Source organism: Protopterus annectens, chromosome 6.part1, assembly GCF_019279795.1.
Source record: "Protopterus annectens isolate FY-2018-M chromosome 6.part1, PAN1.0, whole genome shotgun sequence".
NCBI lineage: Eukaryota > Metazoa > Chordata > Ceratodontiformes > Protopteridae > Protopterus > Protopterus annectens.
In genome coordinates, this window is record NC_056738.1 from 107,242,474 (window position 1) to 107,265,782 (window position 23,309).

General features: G+C 37.9%; 1 protein-coding gene across 2 annotated transcripts in view; it reads left to right on the plus strand.

The window, feature by feature from the left end:
• Nucleotides 1-23,309, plus strand: part of ITGA6 (integrin subunit alpha 6) — a 1,068,325-nt gene that overhangs the window by 658,646 nt on the left and 386,370 nt on the right. For both annotated transcript variants that reach the window (XM_044075540.1, XM_044075541.1), the window contains exons 13-15: nt 13,090-13,236; nt 22,688-22,797; nt 23,033-23,213. In XM_044075540.1, the coding sequence (XP_043931475.1) occupies nt 13,090-13,236; nt 22,688-22,797; nt 23,033-23,213 (438 nt within the window). The remainder of the gene's footprint in view (nt 1-13,089; nt 13,237-22,687; nt 22,798-23,032; nt 23,214-23,309) is intronic.

Below are 23,309 nucleotides of genomic sequence, written 5' to 3' on the forward strand. Positions count from 1 at the left end.
AATTAGTTTAAGTCTGGCTCAGGGTCTTGTATAGGCTATTGATTATCATGTAGTTTTTGGTAAATGAAAAAGTGACTCCTCTTTTCTTGAAGAGATTCAAGAAATTAAACCCAGCGAGGAATGTGATGGAACAGATACATTCTTCCCCTCAGATTTCTGATTCAGACTCATTGGAGAGCATTGTGCGTCAGGGCCGGCAACTCGGCATGTAAAAATCTACTGCCAATCATTAGCGGACCAGAGTTCCGCTGTGGCGACCCCTAACTGGGAAAAGCCGAAAGACACAACAACAACAACTGACTGGAGAGCATGTTTCTTGAATCTCCTAGGCTATTTCCAAAATGTGAAAGTGTATTCAGTGGGAGAAAAATACTGTCAGCTGTTACAGAAGGGATTTCCCAAACCTTTACCCATTTCCCCAGTTTTGTCAGCTCCAGAGGAAGTGTGTGTCACTGCCTGCAATTTTAAAGATCCTCAGCCTGCCGCAATTAAACAAGGAAAATCAAATGTATAGAGTTACTCAGTCTTTTACATTTTATACACTCATCCCAGACATGACCCGGCAGCTATAGCTTTAGTTAATCCAGCTGTTGCCAAACTTTTTAATTCTAATCCTTCCCCTTCTCACAAGGATGATAAAACAATGTTTAAATTTGGGGAAACTGTTTGCTTCTGCAACTGTAATTTTTAGAATTTTGAGTCGTTGGGCTCATGTGTTTAAGTTTATTGTGTTTAACTGTGAAAACACAAGGACTGTTTTTTTATCTACAGTTCCTCCCTTTTGAGGAAAAATCTGCTTTGTGTGGTTTGGTTTCTTTTATTTTGTAGGTCACTAGTCATTTAAAGTGTGTTTATGACTGTAGATACTACATCCAGTCAGGTTACCATTTATACTGTGGTGCTTCTAGAGGATGTAAAAATGAGCTTTTAAATTTACCTTTGAATAGAGATTTTGGTACCATTGCTGCAAAGGTAATGAAAAATATGATGAGAGGGTTGGGCTGATATACAGGGAATCTTTCAGATTTTTTTTATCCCTCCCTGTCTAAATTTTCCAAGGTTCTTTTACTCCCTTGTCCAACTGCATCAAGAAATAAAACAAAATAAAACAGTCTGAGCAATATGCTGGTAAGCAGACATTAAAATAATGGTGGGGAGTTTCCTCAAAAGAAAGCATGGACATACCTCTCAACTGTACAGAATTTCACAGAATGTCCAGATTTTGCCTCATATTTTTAGTCTGTTCCTCATAAAATTTTGGTTTTCTAGCAAATCATTGAGGATTAAAGTCAAAAAGTAATGACAGGTATTTGAGTTACAGACTTCATACTCTTCAGAAAAGTCATGCTAATTCATAATCTGTTACTGTATCAACTTTCTAAGTTTGTAAGAGCAATATTTAAAAATTGTCCCTATTTTTGGGCCTTTGTCCCCCCATTATATATGGCTTTGTCCAGATTTCTTGGTCTTAGAGGTTGAGAGGTATGAGCATGGACCCTCCCAGAACAAAGGACAGTCAAAAAGGCTGGACTGAGTATGTAAGGCCCTAGTCCCACCTCCTATCCTGGCGGTCTGTTATCCCTTCCAGAAAGTCAGATTCTCCATTTCTGTCTCTTTGGCAACTGGTTGTTTCAGACAAATGGGTTCTGAGACGGACTCAATGGGAAGACATTGCTCCTTTACCGGGAATTATTCCACATCCCCAGACTAAACTCCTCTGATCCCTCCTAGCCTACAGCACATGCTGTATTTGGAGGGGATAACAGAAATAGTTCCTTTTCCCAGTGGGGTGAGGTTTTCATTCAAGAATGTTTATGATGCCAAAAAAAGAAAAAGCCTGGAAATCAGTTATGCAACTTTTTTTTTTAAATCAAGTCTGTGATAGTGCCCAAGTTCAAGATCCTTTGACAACAAAATGTCTTACCCCTTCTTCCCCATCTGGGATTTTTTGGTAACCTTAGATTTAAAAGGTGCCTACTGTCACCTTCCTATCCATTAAGGATTCAGAAGTTTCTTAAGGCTTTATGTGTCTGGGTTACATTATCCATGGTCTGCCTTATGCTTTGGACTATCCACTGTACTAAGAGTGTTCATACAGTGCGTAACTCCAGTTATAACACATTGCAGACTACATGGTATCCCATATTTAGATGTTTTGCTTATCTATTCAGACTCTTTTTCAAAAGTTTCAGGAATCTCTCTCTCTGGTGAGAGATTGCATATGCAGACTGAGATTCCAAGAGAACCACAGTACAAAGATCTTGTCTTCCAAAGGAAAAAATATAGGTACATTTATATCTACTCCACATTTTTTTTTCTGACCCCTCTGGTGTTACACATACAGCTATTATGAGTTGGGGGTTAGCAATGTCTTCTGTGACTATTGGGGTCTCCTAATTGGGCAAGGGAGGGAATACCTCAGGATTCAGAGTCTCTTGGCATCTGTGATTCTCATGATAACTCTGGCAAGACTCCATGTGGGAAAGATACAATGGTTTCTGAAGTCTCTTTGGTCCCAGTACCAATACCCGTTATATTTTCAGATTCCAGTTCTGGGACGTGCGAGAAGAGAAGTCACTTGGTGGAGACCTCAAGTACCCTGAATCCAGATCTCTCCTGCTCCAAAACATTCAGTAACCACAGTTACCTTGTTCTTTGCTAGGTGAATAAAAGTGCAGTATCTGGGACAACAAACACAGACAAAAGCACATAAATGTAAAGCAGAAGTTTGCCCTTATCAAGGCACTCGGCTCTCTGAATCACCTTTGGTCCCCAGGACCACTTCAGACAATACCACAGTGATGTGGTACATAAAAAAGCAAGGGAGAACCAGGTCTTACCACCTTTGCAGATTGGATATGTTATCATGGGATATAGCTTTACAGCAGAATCTCAGTCTACTTCCTACATTCTGTAAGAGCAAAAATTGTGTTGCAGACAAGCTGGGCAGGACAAAGGTTGACCTTCATGAATGGAAACTAGATTTGGGGCTATTCCAAGATCTGATCCATCAGTGGGGAGTTCCTCAAGTATGTCTCTTTGCCTTCCCAATGAACAATCAGCTGGCAGACTTCTGCTCCAAGACTTCATGCAAGAAGTCCTGAAAGACAGATGCCTTTTCCTTTCCTTGGACAGGAATATTTCTGTATGCTTTTCAACCGTTTCTGATACTCAAGGTAAATCTGACGATTCATAAGGAATCCCCCAAGATGATTGTGGTGAGACTCTTCTGGCCCAGGCAGTCTTTAGGAATTGGCCAGGGGCAATTACCACAAGTTGCCTCACAGACTGGATCTAATCGCATCACACAAGAACAGAGACGAAAGAGGCAGTTGGGAACATACTCTTTTGGATTGTAATGAGCTGATAGACTTTACAAATTCCCTGCAGACTACTTTATAAGCAATACTGGGTGAGCAAACTGATGTAACTAAGAAAATGATTTTTTTTTATTTGTTGATACCGAATCTGAATTGCCTAGACATAGTAAGGCCTTGCTGAGTTTAATTCTGGTGGCTGCCAAAGAAGCATTTACTAGAAAACTGAAATCAAAGTCTAAACCACATGTACTAGAAGTAGTAAATATAGTAACAGACAAAACTGGAAGTGGGAGCTATAGAAAAGAGTGGGAGCCAATTACATGGGAAAAATATGTCCGGTGGGAACAATAGATGCAGAATAATGTTTTGAAGGAGGAAAGAGTTTAAGGGAAGGCGAGAATTGAATTAGCTTTGTAATGCTTGACTGATGCCTAGATAGATTGAGTGATGTATAATGTTTGCAACTGAAAATGTATCAATATGGTTTATTGCTTTTTATATAAATGTATGATTGCCTATGTTATAAGTGATAATTTAATAAAGATGTTTCTTTTTACAAAAACAAAAAAGAAGAAGAGGGACATTTTATACATCCCAACCCCACACAATTTTAACTGACTGCCTCGATTTTAGGGTCTTAGACCCTGTTAGGCGCTTGTTTACTGAGGATGTGCAGGAGGTATTAATGGGGGCAAAAAAAAAACTCTACTAGAAAATCATACATTAGCAAATGGAAAAGATTTTCTGTTTGGTGCCAAAACATAAACAGAACCTATTCAAAGTAGTGTTTCACTTGTTTTACAATATTTGTGTGAGTTTCTTTTCTATTTGCCTGTCTTACTCCTCTATCAAGGTTCATTTGCTTGCCATTTCAGCATGTCTGCCCATGGATTCCCCCTTTTCAAGCCTTTACCATGTCAACATATCTTACAGGGGTGTTGCATAAGAGGCTTCCAAGAAAACCAGTGGCTTCTCCTTTGTACATTAAATTTATATTACCAAAGCTAACACTTGCTCCATCTGAAGCAGATCATCTGGCTGACTTGAGGTCTTTAAAATGGAAGAGTTTTACTCCTTCCTCTGACCTCTGCAAGAAAAATGTCTGAGTTGTAAGCTGTTGTGGTAGGTCAACCTTATTTCATTTCCCACAGGACTGGGTTTCCTTGAGAAGTAATCCTTTTTTTTTTTTTTTTTGCTTAAGGTGGCATTCAAATTTTCTTACAACCAAACTAGCCATATCCCTATGTTATTCCCTGAGTCCCAACATGAGGGAGAAAGGATACTTCACACCTTGGATGTCCACAGACAGTTCAGGTACTAGCTTGACATTACAAAATTTTTTTAGAGCTTCTGTTCAGTTGTTCATTTCTTGTTAAGGTAAGGAGAAGGGACAACCTATGAGACAGAAGTCTATTTCCAAAAAAATATCTCAAGCTATTACCTTTTGTTATTCCCACTGCAACAAAACAATATGCTGGGTCAAGCTGTATTCTATTATGTCTTGGTTTTATCTATGGATTTTTGGAAGGGTTGAATTATAGACCTACACTAGAAGCAGCAACTTGGTCCTCTGTACATACTTTTACAAAGCACAACAAGCCAGATTCCTTCTACAGGTCTAGGTCAGGTTTTGCTAGGACCATTTTCCAGGGCTTCCAAGACTCTTCTTCTACCTCCCAGTTGTTCTAATCTATGGAAATCTACCCATACAGCTCAGGCTACTGCAGCAATGATCAGTATGAAGAATATTGTACAGGTGTGTAAATAAACTGTTCTAATGATCACTGCTGCACTGCTGGTGTGTTTTTTATTCCAGTGTGTGGGCGTTTTTTTTTTTTTTTTCTCATAGCAATGTCTTCTCAGGGCTTAGCCTCCATCTCTCAGTTGCCATGAAAGCTCTGAAGGTCATGGCATCCAAACCTGTCTTTTTAGGCAGCTCAGCTCGAGCTAATGGTTTGGGTGAGTGGAAGGTGACCTGAAGCTTTGCAGAAAATAAAATTATAGCTTAGGCTACTGCAGCAGGGAGTAATTGAACATCTATAGTTCTAACAACTTATTTATTTATTTATTTTACATTTGTTAACCGGGGAATTCCGACTGGACACAGGTCCATTTTCAGCGGAGGCCCGGGAGAAAAGCTCCACATAACACTAAGAATGAATACATCCAAGAATACAAATAGGCATACATAAGCAAGCATTAACAATTTAATGATTACATGCACATTTGCATTTTATTTCAATATTATTTTCTACAATTGAAGTACTAGTTGAACTGAAAACTCATAATGCAGATTTAAATAGCAAAGTTTGTGGTTGTGCCTAGGTGTGTTTATCAAACTCAGAAACCAGCCTTTCTTGTCCCCAACACTCTAGGACACGGAAGCATGGACTCTGGTTTTAGTGTATTTCTGACTGTAGTGCTGACAGCTCATTGTTGTTTTGAGCTACTATCTGGTGTCCTGTCCATGTTCTGAGACACAAGCACCATGTGAATAGTAATGTGTATCTTCAGTTTAAAAACTGGTTTCCACTGTGATACTTCTCATACTTCATCTGATGTTAGTGTAAAGGTTTATGTGAATACGCTAAGCTACTGTCTGTGACTTAGGGTTCCCATGCATATGCATCACATGTCCTTCATCATCTTCTTTTGCTGAACAGTCAATTGAAGTTGTTCACTGAGGAGTCGTGATGTCTACATAATGAATTAATCTCCTCAGTATGATACTGGTTAGCTCAGCTTGCCCCTTCCTGTACTACCCAACCTTCCACAGAAGGCACACACACACATGCACTCATGCCTAGGGCCAATTTAGAGTGTCCAGTCCACCTACAGCATGTCTTTGGGATATGGGAGGAAACCGGAGCACCCGGAGGAAACCCATGCGACCACAGGGAGGACATGCAAACTCCGCACAGAAGGCACCCCAGCCGAGGATCAAACCGGAGAACCTCTTGCTGTGAGGCAACAACACTAACCGCTGCACCACCATGGCCACCCTCTGGGACCTTCTCATCTGTACTATCAGAATATAGGAGTGAGCATTTGGACTCTTTTCTCATCTTTACCGTCTTATCAGCTGTATCATTCCCAACAGCGGGTCAGTTGTGCTGCATCCTGATCTGAATACATGCTGCTCATCACCCTCAATACATTGTACTACCACATTTATCCATTTATCAATCACCCTCTGCATAAGTTTTGTGCTATGTAACAGGATTTTGATGACTCTCTAGAGATCACAGTGGTGGATGTCCCATTTCTTCTTGTAAACTGGTACAAGTGCAGTGCTCCTACAGTCACCTGGGATATGCCATTCTCTCCATGCTGCTACAAGTAGCTTCTGGAGCCAATTCTATCCTGTCTCAGCAAGGATGTTTATCATATCCTCTGTGACATTTACTGAGCCTGTAGCTGTACATGACTCGAATTTCCTTAGAGAAAGTTTTACATCTTACAGGGTGGTATCCTGTTCTTCTCATGTTGTATCTTATTTCTGGGGCAGTGCAGTATCTGTGGTTATCATGATTGTTAAGCTGATAAGTATTCCCTCCATCTTCCTTTGATGTACTGTGGACAGGAGAGCATGTTATTCCTGGCATCCCTCATGAAATGTGTCTGTCAATCTTCTTTATCTGGAAATATTGGCTTTGCAATCAGCTGTTTCTTTGTGGCACCTACCGAGTCTGTTTGCATTTGCTGGTATAGTGCCTCCAATGCCCTGTTCTGTGCTAATGCAACTCCTTTCTTACTTTCATTGTTAGACAACCTCTATTCCTTCCTACCGTGGGTGGTCATTCCAATCTCCCACTTTTGTCTGGACTCCGTATTTCTGTTGCGTAGATCCAGGACTGCTGCATTACTTCACATGCTTTCCTTTATTACTTTATGGAAATACATGGCCAGGCCACAACTCATATCTGTAGTTCTCACACATGCAGTTTTAAGGTGCTGCCATTCCTCAGGTAGAACTTTTTCAACCTCATCTTGGGGTGCTGGAGGCCTGACTGGTTCATTTTACTGTCATACTTTATCTTGAGTCAACTCCCTGGTCTTCACCCTGGTCTGTTTTGACCTTAGAGCCATCTTTGCCCAATGCTTGTAGCTGATTTTGTCAATCAGTGGTTTATGCTATGGGCCAAATGGTTCACAGAGGTTGACTGTGGAATCTGTGGTTATACTGCAGTACCCTTTCCTCACTAGGAGAAGTGTGTCTGAGTTGGATATTGGCCACTTGTGTACGTGGACTTGTGATTGTCCATCTTACTGAACCATGTGTTGGCTACTATCAAGCCATGATGGCCCACCCATGAGGAGTCAGACAGCGCTGATATCCTGTTCGGTCATAATAAGTGCTTTCAAGTCACTCATTATCAAAACCGATTCACGATGCCCAGCTTTATACAGTAAGTCCTGCAGCTGATGTCTGACTGCATTCTTTGGCTCGCTATCACAACCCTGCAGTGGGACATAGTGCAGTATTCATAACGTCAGCCTATCCTTACACTGGAGTCTGATTGCCATGAATCTGTCACTAATTTAGACTGGATCCCTCACTGCCTTCTAAAGCCTTTCTCTCACCACAATTCACAGATCATTTCTAGCCTGTCTGTCCCCAAAGTAGTAGACTGTGGATCCCAAGCCATGTGCCTTGCCTGCACTGCCCTTCCAACTTGTCTCCTGGAAACATTGGATGTGCATCCTCCACCTTAGCATCATGTCAGCCATGTCCAAACTGCATCCTGTCAGTGAACCTACATTGGGCTAGCAATTCCCAGTTCATGTTTGGCAGGTTCATAGTTTGTGTCTAGCAGTTGCTCAACACAGCTACCAAAGGTAACCCAGGATGGGTAACTACAGACTGGCCAGCCAGTAGCTTATTGACCAGTGGCTGCTGAGTTGTATGGCAGGCACACAGACAATAGTGGGCACATACACATTTTGTGGAGTAAAGTAAAACTTTAAACATAATTTATGGTTTTGGTAGTGGGTGAAAAATAACAGGAGTAAGCAGTAGCATTCCTATTTAACACCTATCTTTGTTGCCACAAAAGAAGCACGGATGCATGGTGATATTCTAAAAGGAAGAATTTTTTTGAAAATATATACTGAGAGGAGAAGACATTGGAAAGGTGCAGAGAGTACTGTACATCTGACTAAGGGTCATATAATTGGCCAAGAACTGTTAGGGAGAAATGATCACTAGTGATTAGAGACTCTGCTGCTAGGTTGTTGCACATGAATTCATGGAATCTACAGTGGCATTGCAGAAGAAAGGGGTTTCCTAGGGTTGTGTCATAAGTAGTTAGTTATGCATTACAGGTGTTCAGTTAGCCCGAAAACACAGCATTGAGTTTCAAGTCTTCTAACATTTTCCGGATAAGGTGTGTATGTCTGTGTATTCATTATCTGGAAGAAGAATTTTGCACTGTGTGCATGCCTGGTGCTTTACATTGTGCTGTAAAGTGTACCCAGAAGACAGAGAGATACTGTTATGTGGGCTGATGCAGACATAAGGGGAATTAGGATGACTGCACTTTAGTATTTTTCTCACTTGTGTAAAATTGCCATAGTATGGTGTGAACAATATTCAGTGTCACCCAAAATGCCTGCCATCCGTTTGGTGACTTGCCTTATGTTACATGACTTTCATAAACAGTTTGGTACACCTGTAAGGAGACAGGTATTTTGAAGTCAGATGGTGAAGTGGAATAGTGATTGCACAAATATGGCTGTCCATTTGAGTTTAGCTACTTTCTGGTGACCTGTCTATGCTTAAATGCAACTGTTTGGTGACACAAGAACTAGGTAATTATTAACGTGCATTCTTTCTTTGGTTTAAAAAACGGTTTCCTAAGTGACTCTGTTCATACTTCATCTGATGCTATTGTTAAGATTCCTGCGAATATAGTAAGCCACTGTCTGTGACTTAGGGTTCCCATGTATGTGCATCACACCTTCTTCATCTTCTGTTGCTGAACAGTCAATTAAGTTATTCACTGAGGAGCCGTGATGTCTGCGTGATTAATTCACCTCCTCAGCATGATACCTGTCAGCTCAGCTTGCCCCTTCCTGTACTGAAAGCGAGACTCTCTGTTATTCATCAGGCTTCATAAGTTATGCACTTGTAGATGCTAACATAGCGGAAATGTGTGTTAACATCCCAGAGACTCCCCATGCTTTGAAACAGGATTCCAGTATACATCAGGCAAAGCCCCGCACTATCACTCTTCTAGAGAAACCTTGACGGGTGGATGGGAAACAGAAAATTTACCTCGGGGATCACTGCACTGGCTCTGCTGGACAGTGGCGCAGGGAACTAATGGCGTAGCTGGACAGAGGCACAGAGAACTAATCGAAGGGGGTGGCGAAAGCCAACACTATTCTGGCTAGGATTATAAATGCCCTTGGGCAGATAGCCTAGTTCTTACCTATGAACCTATGAACATAATTGCTCTGGATTCTAATTCTAGAGAATTTCTTATTTTTGTTGCTAATGTTATGCATTTTTGTGGCCATGGGCTGTTGTACATTTCCTGGCTTGAATGTACTTTGATTTTTCAGCTCAGCTATTTATAACTCAGTCTGTCCTTTGCATCCTTTTTTTGTTTTGTTTTGTTTTGTTTTGTTTGATTTAAAAGACTCAGACCATCCCTGTGAGACATATGAGTTGGAGTTTGTGTATAATCCTACAAAGTGTTCTCAGCTCATTTGCTTTGTTGATGTTCCTGGGGAAAATGGATCTCTCATGCTTGATCCCTGCTGTAAGAACTAAATTGAAATGATTGAATTCCAATAGTCATTATTACACAAAAATGACTGTTGTGCAAAACATACTGTTAGAGGTAGTCTGGTTTGTCTAGCTTCTTGAGGAAATGTTACATTCTGTATAATAATGAATAGAACAGGATGTTGTGGCAACCTGGAAAAGAAAACAATTTTGAGAGTAAGCAAGAACAGTATGCACACTGTTTGGAACAGCGAGAGTAGGCAGTGCATAGCATGAAGTAAAGAATCATTCACTTGCTTGAAAAACATCATACCGGCAATGCACATGTGCACACAAAAGCAGTAGCAGCTGCAAGTAGAATACAGAATCCTGGAAATCTCTGTAAGACAAATATGAATATTCATAATGATCAGAGCATGCTTTGGCAGTCATAGCTAAAAATATGTCAGTGGCTGAGATTAACTGTTATCTGTATATGTCACAGGCATGTTTAGAGGAATACTTGACACCTTTACATTAAGGATTACTAGCAGCATATTTGTACCTTGACCTACTGTGAAAGTGCTATTCCGATGAAAGCAGTAAGGAGAGAGGTGAGGGAACAGTTTTAGAGGCACACCAGGCTGAATGTAAGCAACTCTGATGTGTATTGTCATTCAAATTAGCTGAACCTAGCAGGGCAGGAAATGTGAAACTCTTGCTGGCTGAGAGTGGGAATATGAGAGGAATAACTTGAGAAGGAACAGAAGCAGATCAAAGTTGAATGCCTAAAAAAAGTCTGTTTTCTCAGCAATGAGCTGCTAGTTGTGGAATCTTTTTTCACAAAATGTGTAACACATCAGCAGGAAACACATTTGTAAGAGGCACTGTGTGACAGTAAATAATACTTTCACTAAGGCCTCTCAGAGTTAGCTGCAGTTCTGTGTTCTTCCATTCTAATTGAATGGAACATGACAGCACAGCTATGGGCACTGTAATCTCAGAAACAGTGGACTCAGTGTATCACAGGGAATATTTTTCTTTAAAAGAAAACAAACTGTCATCAGGATGTCTGCCCCCAAGAGGTCAGTCAGGGTTACAAACAATAAAATTACTAGTGACTACTTCTGCCTGGTACAGACAGGTTTGTAATGAGCCAAACTTAAGGAAAAGTTGCACAGTATATCTTTTTAAAATGTTTTCCCATAGTTGTCCTTTAAGTTGGAAGACTGAACTCTTTTTTGTTTTGTAGCTATCACCTCAGCTAAGAGTGTCTGAACTACAAGTTCTGATGCACAAAATACCATTTCTAGTTTTTATAGGGATAAGGTAAGCCAGAGAACCAGTAATTTTCATGCCGAAAGTGGCGACATATTTCTAATTGCATCAGGCAACACAGTTACCTGCTTTCTTCAAATTTTCATACCCTTGATGTGTTCAGAAAACTAAGACATTATCTTTGTGGAACTAGGGAGTATAGCAAATCTAAACAGATGTCCATCTCCTTTGGTAAGAGGGTGATCATGTGTCCAAACGAAACAACTGGCTGGCTCAGTGTATCCAGTTCCATCACTTTTCCCAGTGTAAAAACCTGGTAGTCTGAAAGTTTATAGCACCAGAACTACATCTACTACTGTGGCCTTCCTAAAGAGAGTTAATACTCAAGCCATCTGCAAATGGTCATTTGGACATCAGTTCACCCCTTCTCAGATTATACAGCTGGAAATTGACTTTAAGGCTAGGGCTGGTGTTGTTACCACCATCTTGCAGGATATGCTACACTCCAGCTGCGCTTCTCCTGCTACCTCCCTACCTTCCTAACGTTCTGAGAATCCCATCTGTAAGGACTACTGCAGCAGTGATCTCAGCAAAGAGCATAGTATAATTGTGTTGGAGCTTACTGTTATAGTATATGCTCAGATAGATCACCATTGCAGTGCTATCTCCCTCCCACCATCCTCTCTGCTTTTCCTAGCCCTTCATTAGGGGTATCTTGAGCTGGGGTGGGGTATCCAAACCCAAACCTTCCATATCCTCCTTCCTCTTTTTAGAAGCCCTTCTGTGTACTTAGGTTGAAGTAGTGATTGGGGGGTCTCATTGTTCCTTTCCCCTTCCCCCTTCTTTCCTCTACATTTAGTAGTTTTCACACACTGACACAAACCCTGGTGTTGTGATAACATGCATAAGCCTAGGTAGGCAGCCCCTTGTGAGAACATAACTTTGTTAACATTTTTTTTGGAAGAGCCATTTCAGGAAAACATTCCTCTTGTGCAGAAGTTTTAGGCACCGACTGCACAGCTGACAGTATGGGTTGAAATAAATAGCAAGCCTTGGGCATTGGTGGGAATTATGGGGGAGATGGAGCTAAGCAGTTAAGGGCCTGCTTTCCTGTCCTTTGGAGAACAATCCCAAGTGGAGGTCTGGTGATAGAAAGTAGAGCATTCCCATACTGCTGTAGATTTCTGGTAATCTTGTTTTTAGCTCTTGCATTTATGTATGTATCCATGTATGTATGTATGTATGTATTTTGTTATTGTAGCTAAAAAGAGGGCCTTTGGTTTCAGTCTGTCTACTGTAAGTAAGTCTCTGGTCAAAGAAGCATGCTCACATGGATGCCTCGTGTCACTAAAAGGGGACTAACTGTGAGATTAAAAAAAAAGTTAGAACACCCTTATGTAGTCAAACTTTAATGTCCACTGCACCACTGAGTGTTGGGTTTAGGAGGTGGCAAGAACAGCAGAGAATTAAATGGAGACTGGAAGACATAAGATACAGCTTCTGGAGAATAGAGAGGTTTAGATGAGAGGGCAGAGTCGTCTTGCATGCCAGCTGATGTGGAGACTAATGCTTAACAAGTTGTGTTAAGGTTAAGTTGCAGTGTGCTAGTTTACTGCTACATTAACAATACACATTATTTTTATAGTTTACTGCTACATTACAAATGCACATTATTTTTATGGTAGCTTTTTCCTGCATTGCTTATTCTATCATTACTATGTTAGCATTGTGTTTGTGTGATATTGAAATCTAAACTGACGTTTCTTGTTTCATTTTTAGGAAAACATCCAAGACAAACTTCGGCCAATACCAATAACAGTTGGAGTTGAAATTAAGAAGACTAGTCGAAAAAGGCGCCAGTCTGGTTCCCTTCCAGATCTTTTTCCCGTCCTCAATGCAAATGAACCTAGTACTGTCCGTGCAGATGTATGTATCACCATTTTTCTTACTACTTTAATTATTTTTTATCATATGCAAGTCGCAGACAAATGCTTAGGCAAACCTAAGTTTAAATATGCCCTGTAGATGGCTCAGCTGTGTAGATATTCAGATGGTCTTATGCTGCAGTAGCCTGGACATTTAAAAAAAGACAGAAGACATACAAAAAACTTCATAATTTTAATTTCATGCACCGCAGCTTCATATTTTCTGCAAGGTAGTATGGTTGTCATGCCGCTGTGCTCTGGTACTCAGTGACACAATTCCTAGGGCAGTACAGGGCATACCTCTCAACTGTACAGATTTTCACAGAATGTACAGATTTTTGTCTTATATTTTGGTCTGGTTTTCAAAAAAAATGTGATTTTCTGGCAAGTTAGTGTCAAATCATTCAAGACTGAAGTTAGAAAATAATGACAGACATTTGTGTTTCAGACTTCATATCCTTCAGAAAATTCATGCTAATACAAAACCTGTTAGTCTGTCAACTTTCTAAGTTTGTAAGAACAGCATTTAAAAATTGTTCCTATTTTGGGGCCTTTGCCCCACTTTTATTTATGGTTTTGTCCAGATTTCTTTCTCTAGGATGTTGAGAGGTATGGTGCAGGGACATGAATCATCGATGTGAACATGTTATTTTTTTCTGAGTAACCGTGACAGTTTAATAATCCATTCTTTTATAATGTCCAGTAGTAAGAACTGGTGTTTGCTGCAAAAGTTGCTTGTAAGGCAAACATTTGCTTTTTATTCTATAACATTGAAGGTATTTTTACTGCTGAGCTGTGGAGCTATGGATTGCAAAAGATGAAGTTCACAAACAGGTGTACATTTACTACTTTTGTTAACAACTTGCTAGAGTAATGTGAATTTGAGTACTAAGTTATGGCTGCATCTGTCACTTGTATAGGAGTATATCAGTGTCAGTGCAGCAGCAGGTGACAAACTCCCCTTTGATGCAGAAGGCTGCAGGTTCTATTCCTGTACCAGGTTGATGGCTTACTGACATTGCAGTGCAGCATAAGGGTGTGTGCTGCACTCGGTGTTGTCCTTTGAATAAGACATTAAAATGAGGCCCCACCTGCCTGAGTTGATGGTAGTTCGTGTGGATGTAAAATATCACATGGTGCCTATCGAAAAGAGTAGGGGTCCTTTACTTAAAAGACTTGTTTACAGTAATTATACTATGTTTACAACATATGCAATATTTACAATATTTCCATTGTTTACAATATTATATACAATACATATTTCTAAATAAATACCTTTTGATCATATAAACTTAGTATTATTTCCTATATTGTGATCCCCCCCACACTCCATCTTCCACTGCCAAAATCGTATTTTTTAACATTATAGCCAAATCCCTTTTCCACTGAACATTATTTCTTTCACTCTTTGATTCCATATTGTCTGTATTATACAAAACATTATTTGTTTTTTTTTCACATATTTTGTGTTTGTTTTTATAGTATTCATATTCAGTAATATCCATATTTGCATATTCCACCATTTTAATACATTCTAAATAGTTTACTAACTTTTCCATAATTTTACAACTCTTTTGCATTCCAAAAATACATGTTGTTATCCCATCTCAACTCCCTTACAACAATTGCATATAGTATCACCTCTTTTTTTTTTTTTATACTGCATGTTCTCTGTCAGCCTCCATAACAAATCCTGGCATTCCAATTTCATTCATTCTTATTTTCCATAACAGTATTTTTCCTTGATAATTTTTCATTTCGTCATTCATATAGACTCTTTCTCTCTTTTAAATCTTTGAAGTGAACTCCACTGTTTTTCTTACTTATATTTTAACATTTGTGTTAGCAGTTGTTTTTCATTATATTTTACCCATTTTAAAATTTTATGCAAGTTCATTGCTGCTGCAGCTGCTGCTGCTACAGGATTGATTAATCCTAAACCCCCGTCTGTTGAAACAAAAGCTACATGTCTTTCAACTGGGTTCATCCTGGATCCCCACATAAATGAAAAAACAGTAGTGTATATTTATTTCTCATATGTCAACATAAACTAAAGACACTTGCTTAAGTATGGTAGTTTTGCCAATAATATCAAATTAATTAAATATATTTTTTTTCTTAAAGGATAATCTAAAATATTAGAATAGACAAGTATTTTCTAAAAGATTAGAACAGACAAGTATTTTTCATTTTCTCTATCTTTTCTTTCCATTGTAATTCTTTTAACTTCCTGCTTACAAAACAAACTCTAAAACTTTTATTTCTTCCATATTGAATTCAATCACCCTTATTATTCCGTCATGTCCTAATCTTTTATCCTTATTCAGATATATATCAGTTTTTATCCTTATTCAGATATAAACCCATTGCTTTTAAACATTTGTTTAAACAATCCAAAGCTCTCTTCATTCCTTCTACATTTTTTGTAACGATTATATCATCCGCATACGATAACATAACAGGTAGTTCAGTGTTCTCACTGCATAACCCATATCCTTCATATTGTGATTTACATGTCTCAAAATCACATTAATTACTAATGCAAACATTATTCTACCTAGTGGATATCCTTGCCTGATGTATATTTTAGCCACTTTCCTCACACAACCAGCCTTTCACTAAAGTTCTAACTTTATTTTGTATGCTGTATATCTTAGTACCGATTTTATATTACTGAAATATCTCCAGTAATGTTTCATGTTGTATAGAATAATTTACTTAAGTCTCCTAAAATGATTTTCATTTGTTCTTTCCTGTTTAGATAGTTGTCTATTAGCTGTCAATAACAGCTCCTGAATTCCTTTATCTTTAACACTTATATATAATTTCATACATTGTTACTTACTTTGATTTCCATTCTTTTCTGTAAAATCTTCATAAAGATGTTATCATCCGTATTGTTTAGAACTGGGAGTCTCTCAATTCTGTATTTCATTCTTTTCTCCCTTTTTCCTTGTGAAGTTGAATACACCACTGGACAATTTTTTGTACTTAAAGACTTAATTTAGCCATTCATTTAACACTGCTACAAAACATTTCTTTTGTGATATTGTCATGTTCTTATACATTTTACAGTCTATTCCATGTAGTTCTGCTGCTGATTTCAGATTCACTAAATTCAATATTCTATCCAATTCGTCCACAACAATTGTCATCTCTTAATCCTTATTATCTTGCTCTGAAAATATTTTCACATTCCATACCCCTTTTCCAGTGTCATCTTTCCTTTGAATGCATCTGTTATATATTTTACAATTTTCATTATCTTATTTTGCTAATTATATTTTATACCTTTTTATTTTTCATCTCCTTCATTATGCTATTATTTTCTTTTACAACTTTATGTAAATATGGTGCAATTTCTTCCTGTTTTTCCTTGTAAAAACAGCTTTGTTTGTACAATAAATATTTTTTCTTCTGATTTAATTCATATAATTATTTTTCTTTAACAACATTCTTCATTTCTTTCTAAGCTAACAAATGCTTCATCACTTAATTCTGCACAATTTATTTTTTCTTTCCTCATGTCTTTGTCCCATTCCATGTAACAATCTTTGTATTTCTTTTTGAAAGAGACCCACCATTCTCACCAGTCTGAATTAAATTCTGTCATGTCCACATGATCTTGCCGTAATTTCAATATGTTTATTTTCCCTTGTCCTTGCATTCATCTTGATTTATTCTTTTTATTCTCTTTTTTTAATTTATATATTCTTTTTTCCTTTTAGCTTAATCTAAATACCCCAATGGTCTGAAAAACCTGCATCTTGTAACTCTCTCCTCCACTGTTTATAAACCAGCGGAGATTAAAAATTATACAATTCTTCCTCTAAAACGTGCACGCTGATTGGCCAGCCCAACCAGCGTGCCCGTTGTAAATCCCTCAATATACTAACGGAAAAAGATCCGGTCGCCCGGACTTTTTCCATTAGTATAAAACACTGTCTCGCTATGTTAAAAGAGTTTAACATAGCGATACAGGTTTAAAAAAAGCAATGCAGATCTCCGTTGCTTTTTTTAAAGCTGTCTCGCTATGTTAAACTCCTTTAACATAGCGACACAGTGTAAAGCAACGGAGATCTTGCGATCTCCGTTGCTTTAAACCTGTCTCGCTATATTAAATGGGTTTAACATGCGAGACAGCTTTAAAATAAGTAACGGAGATCTCCGTTGCTTATTTTAAAGCTGTCTCACTATGTTAAACCCATTTAACATAGCGAAACAGTAAAAAGCAACAGAGATTTTGCGTTCTCCGTTGCTTTTGCCCACAGCTCTGATGTACTGCGTAGGCATGCACAGTACATCAGAACTGCCGCGGAATTCCAGACAGCTGTGGAAGGGCAGCAAAGAGGCATTATACAATGCCATAATTTAAGAAAAGTAATTATTTCTTTTCTTAAATAATGTCATTGTATAATAGCAATAACCCACTTCTGAGTGTGGGTAATGCAGGATTTAACCACGGTTGTCTTTGTTTGGTCCCTCGGGCTTCGCCCTCGGGACCAAACCACGCCAACCGTGGTTAAATCCCGCATTACCCACACCCAGGCGTGGGTTATTGCTATAATATTCTTTCTCCATTTTGTATTCCCCTCTTCTATATGCCCACTTACCTGTTTTTCAAATATTCAGTTGATCACAACCAATTATGTCTGTCATCTTTTTAACTTCATTACCCTTATTCTTTTTCTTTTTCAAATCAAAGTTGAAATCTGTTAGTATTTAAATATTTATTGCTACACAATGCAAAATCTTATTAGTAAAGCATGTCTTCTCTATCTTTGTTATATATGCATATATTGCAATTACTCCATATTTGTATGTTCTTTACACCTTATTTCAATAATAGTTATCGTACCCATTACCACTAATGTAACATCCAGTGCTTTAATTGTATTCTTATATAAAATAACTATCTCTGAGCACGTATCTTTCTCCAAATTCCAAGTAAAAATAATTCCCCCGTAATACCTGAGTTTGCAGTCTTACTTATTCTGCTAAAAAATCTTGTGTCTTCCTTTATAATTATGTCATAGTCCTGATTCTTATACCATTCTAAAATGCCTAATCTTCTCCCCAGATTCTTTATACTATTAACATTTAATGCTAATGTCTTACAATTATCCCTATCCCTTTTTATTAGCATCCTTCTTTTAATAGTTTGATACTTTCATCATCCATTTCCTTTGTTTTATTCTTTCATGTTGCCTCCTAAAAATGTCCTTTCTTTCTTTGACCCTTTTGCCAGTTGAGTTTTTCTTTTCTTTCAGTATGCTCCAACTTACATTTTCATCATCTCTTATTTCTGATCCTTCATCTTTCACTTTTTCTATAATACTCTGCCTTCTCTCTTTATTTTTTCTTCAACAAGTTTGTTTATTTCTTCATGCTTATTTATTTGTTCCTTTTCTTTTAGTGTATCGTGTATCTCTTTCTCTATTTTACTCTCTCCACAATCCAGCCATAAACACCCAGTCTTATTGCATTTGTAACATTTCAACTCTCATTTTGTTGAATTATGTCCAGTTTCCCTACAAATATAACATTTATTTTGTTACAGTTAATAAACAAATGGCCTGTTTTTCCACATAAAAAACAAGTTTTTGGTTGCCCCCAGTATTTAACCATACCTTATCCCCTTCAACATTTATAACACTAAGAATGTGCACATTTTCATTTTTATCTTCAAAACCACATTACAATTCCATCCCCCAGTCCATAAACCTCTGCTGTCATACGTCCAAAATGTCTTTACTTATTTTACTTAAATGTCTTTTTAAAGTCTCTTTTGCAACTTCAGCTCTAAATTGTGATATATCTATATCTATCTATCTATATATATATATATATATATATATATATATATATATATATATATATATATCATCTTTCTTCTTTGTTTCTTTATAGAATGCTTTAAATACATAAAAGCTTGAAGGAGCATAGTTTTCCTTTTTTTTTTTAATATTCTCCCAAGAATTTTTCCATCATGTGCTCAGTCTCAAAAAATGCATTTGTCTACATGAGTGAAAGCTTTTACATCTTATGCTTTTGTTCCCAGGAGTACTATTACTTCGTCCCGTATCTTATATGTATCCATTTTTCTTCCTTCATTGCTAGAGATCCGTACTGTGAAACATTTTTTTCTGTTTTCCTGTCACTTCATTCTTTTCTTCTTTTTCTTTTTCTCCTTACCTTCACTGCCTCCGCATATGGTTTCTTCTGTGATACTACATTTTTTGTATATTTTCTACTTCCTCCTTCTGTATCCTGTCCATAATATCTCCCTGTGATATATCCCTGCCACTTTCTGGATTGCTAGCATCCAGTAAATCTGTAAGTAACTCCTCCCGTAACCCTGTCGACTGGAGAGTTGTGACAACACATTCATGTGATGTCACTTCCTCTTTTTCTGAATGCATTTTGCTGAAAAACATCCTCTGAATCTATAAAAGCCTTGATTGCCTTTCCCTGCATGAATATGAGTACATCTCTGAAGGTTCGACTACCTTCCCTTCCCTTGTTTGCATCAATCTGCTCCCTCCTTCCTCCTGTAAAGACTCAACTGACTTTGCTTCCTTTTCCCATATTAATACCTCTGTAGAAGGCTCGACCAACTTCCCTTTTTTTTCCCCAATTTCATTATCAACATTTTTGAAGAGTCTAACATTTTTTCTACATTTAACTTAAAGCCTTCACACATTGAAGGCACCTCCATTTGTTCTCTCCCTGCTTCTCTGGACCGCCACTATGCCCAGAACAGAATCAGGAAGTGGTCTCAATGAACAGGTTCCCATTCGCACACAAACTGCAAGTAGGGAAAGTTCACCAATGCCATGAACAGATTTGAATACTAGCAATTTGTCTTATTTTGATATTAGTATGGTGATAAAGAGCTGGTGTGACACTGGCCTTGACATAAGTATAATTCTGTTGGATTAAAAGCAATTAACAGAAAATGGAAATCAAAGTCTAAACCAAAGATATAAAAGAAATGGATGAGGGGTCTTTAGAAAAGGAAATGAACAAAGTACATAGAAGGAAATGGAAATTTTGGGAAAAGTAAATGCAGAGTAATGTTCAGGATGAGGAATTCAGCAATTTATGTAATGTTGGGCTGATGATTATTACAAAAAAAAAAAAAAAGAAAATATGTAATGTATAATGTATGTAAATGAAAAAAAAAACAGTAACTTTTTTTCTTTTCTCCTAATCTGTGTTTTCCTGTCTTAATCGATAATTTAATAAAGAGCAAAGTAATTTTGTAACACTTCGAAGTCCTTGACTTTACATCCAGCCCCCCATACTAATATCACATTACATACTCTGCCAGTTCTGGCTGTTCTTCAACCTTTCCCATGCAGGAGTTTGATACTTTTTTTCTCCATAGAAATCTCCCCTTTGTGTCTTCTAGTACAGCCCACTCTACAACTTGCTTAGCAGCCTCCTTCTCCATCTGCTTCCAGTATCAGGCCTTCTCATCTCCTTCAGTCTTTTTTTCCTGCCCAGTCCTCTCTTGTTTGGATGGGAGGGCCATGGCCAAATGTATACAGGAGGGTGAGACTCTGGAAGTCCAGACAGCTATGGGCTCCCTGCAGGCAAGATATCCCAGTACGTGAGGGCTGCAACAGAGAAACTACTCAAAAAATCAACATTTATGGGAAATTCCTAGGACAACTGTACTTTCTCTTATTGATATTCCTTGTAGTCACTGCTGGTTCCGTTACTCCGTTACGGTTTTGTTATACATTAGCTTACTTTACTTTACCCTGATTTATTGCTGCTTTAATAATTTTATTCAGCAGAAAACATGGCCATTGCTAATTTAAACTAATTTTATTATTTTCTTGGTCATACTGTTTCATACTTTGTCCATTTTAATAACACTCTAAGTGCTGGTTACATAAGCACTGTAATCATTTTGAGCTTGACTGTGGGGGATAGACTGCCTTTGAGGCTCTTCATTTAAGTTTCACACCATGTTGGGGGGGACGGCTTTCATAATACTGAGATGAACTAACTGAGGGTGATAAGTTATTGATAAACTGTAATACTTGATAAATGTTACTTGGAGAAAAACCCAAACCTGTGCAGCATACACATTAAAAAATACACATTAATATATTACTACTGAATTTACTGTTCCTAGGGTTGGTTGTATAGCCACAATTTAGCAAACATATAATAGAATGCTAGAGCTTGCCCTGACTATTCCTGTTACTGCTTCATAGATTTATTCATGTGGTCAAGGAGATCAAGGTTCCTAGCCCAGTTTCCCAGTTCATTGTCTGGTTAAGTGACTTGGTCAAGAGTCACACAGTACTCAAAGGGCATCAAAACCTGGACTACAGGAAGCAGCCCATTAATAGCTTGCAGCTTTAATGCTCTGTTCTAAGGGATCTTAACACCCAGGGTTGTAGTAGAACTCCCAGCCTTTTGATCTTTCTTTGTAAAAGGCGAATGTACTACCTGTTGAACCCTGACACTTTGTCCGTTTAATTACTTTATAGTGCCTTTGTGGGTGCCCAGAAGAAACAACTCTCTAACTGCTTATTCAGATCTGAATTCTTCCTCCTTGAAATCTGCTACAAAGCATATTTTTAGTAAAAACAAATGGGGCTTAGCACTAGCAAGAGAAATACATGTAAAGCCTGATACTGCTATTTGCATTACTAGAAAACTGGTAAAGTAATCACATGGACCACTTTGGTTGGAGAGCTAAGTGTGCTGCTTGCCAGAGAACATTTCATTATGCAAAAGGATGTCCCCACAGAACTGAGTTAAGTGAATCAAGAGGAAAATGAAGAATAGTGTAATTTTGTTTTCAAATGACGCTTACAAATTGTCTCTGAATCCTTGGGCCCCACTGACAATGACACTGTTTGTGTGTATGTGTCTATGTAGAAAATGGCTAGATAGTTGGGTTAGTGAACGAAAAGGTTTAACATAACCCATCAACCTAGTTTCAGATGAGCTGAAGTTGGAGGAAAGGAGAGTGGGGCGGTCCACAAAAGGGTGTAGCATTCCAGTGGAAACTGGTCAGACTGAGTGTGAGAAGGAAAATGAAATGGTTTCAATACATAACTAGGATTTCTTTGAAAAAAAATTGTGCTGTGCTGTGTATGAAAAATAAAAGCAAACATTACCGACCGAATCAGAAGTGCATTGACAACTTCAAGAGGATATTGCTTTAACTTCCTTAGTAAAGAAGCAAAATTGTTTTGTACAGGTTATGAGATTTTTTTTCTTGTATTAAATGATGAATATTAATGTTAACTAAACATTTTCTTATGCTGGTGTCCAGAAATAAGAAATGTCTGTGTAATGAACATCTATGTGCTAGATTTAAGAATAAAACAAATAACTGTTGACATGAATGATAAGCTTATACATGAGACCTTTGCATGTATATTTTGAAAGATAACTGTATGCATATATCTATTTTTCTACAGGTTAACTTTCTGAAAGAAGGCTGTGGGTTAGACAATATATGCCAAAGCAACCTAAAGATGCAGTACCAGCTTTGCACTGGGAGTAAAGATAAGTTTGAGCCTCTACCAGAGTAAGTTTGAAAATGTGCAAAAATGAATCTCAAGTGTAATTCTCTTCTTTGCAAAAGAAAGTCATTTTAAATTAAAATTAATACACTGAACTTGTACACATTTGTTTATTATCTTTTAACTAAATTGCAGACATAGTGTTTTTTTTGTTTTGTTACTTGGATAGGAAGGAATTCTACTTTATACTGAACCTGCTAGAAACAAGGGAAATAAGAAAATTGTTGTCTTTTTATACAGGAAAGATGGTATCCGTGTCCTTTATTTGAAAGACCAGAAGAATATTGCAGTTAATGTAACTGTTACAAACATACCATCCAATCCAGGCAGCAAAGATGGAGATGATGCACACGAGGCAAAACTGATAGTAACATTCCCAGAGACATTGTCTTATGCATCTGTTCGTCATTTGAAATTAGTGGTAAGAGTGATAACAGTTGATGAGCAGTTCACTTCTTTTTCAGTTGACCTATTCAGAAATCCATCTTATTACTTCATTGGTCTTTTAATATTTCAG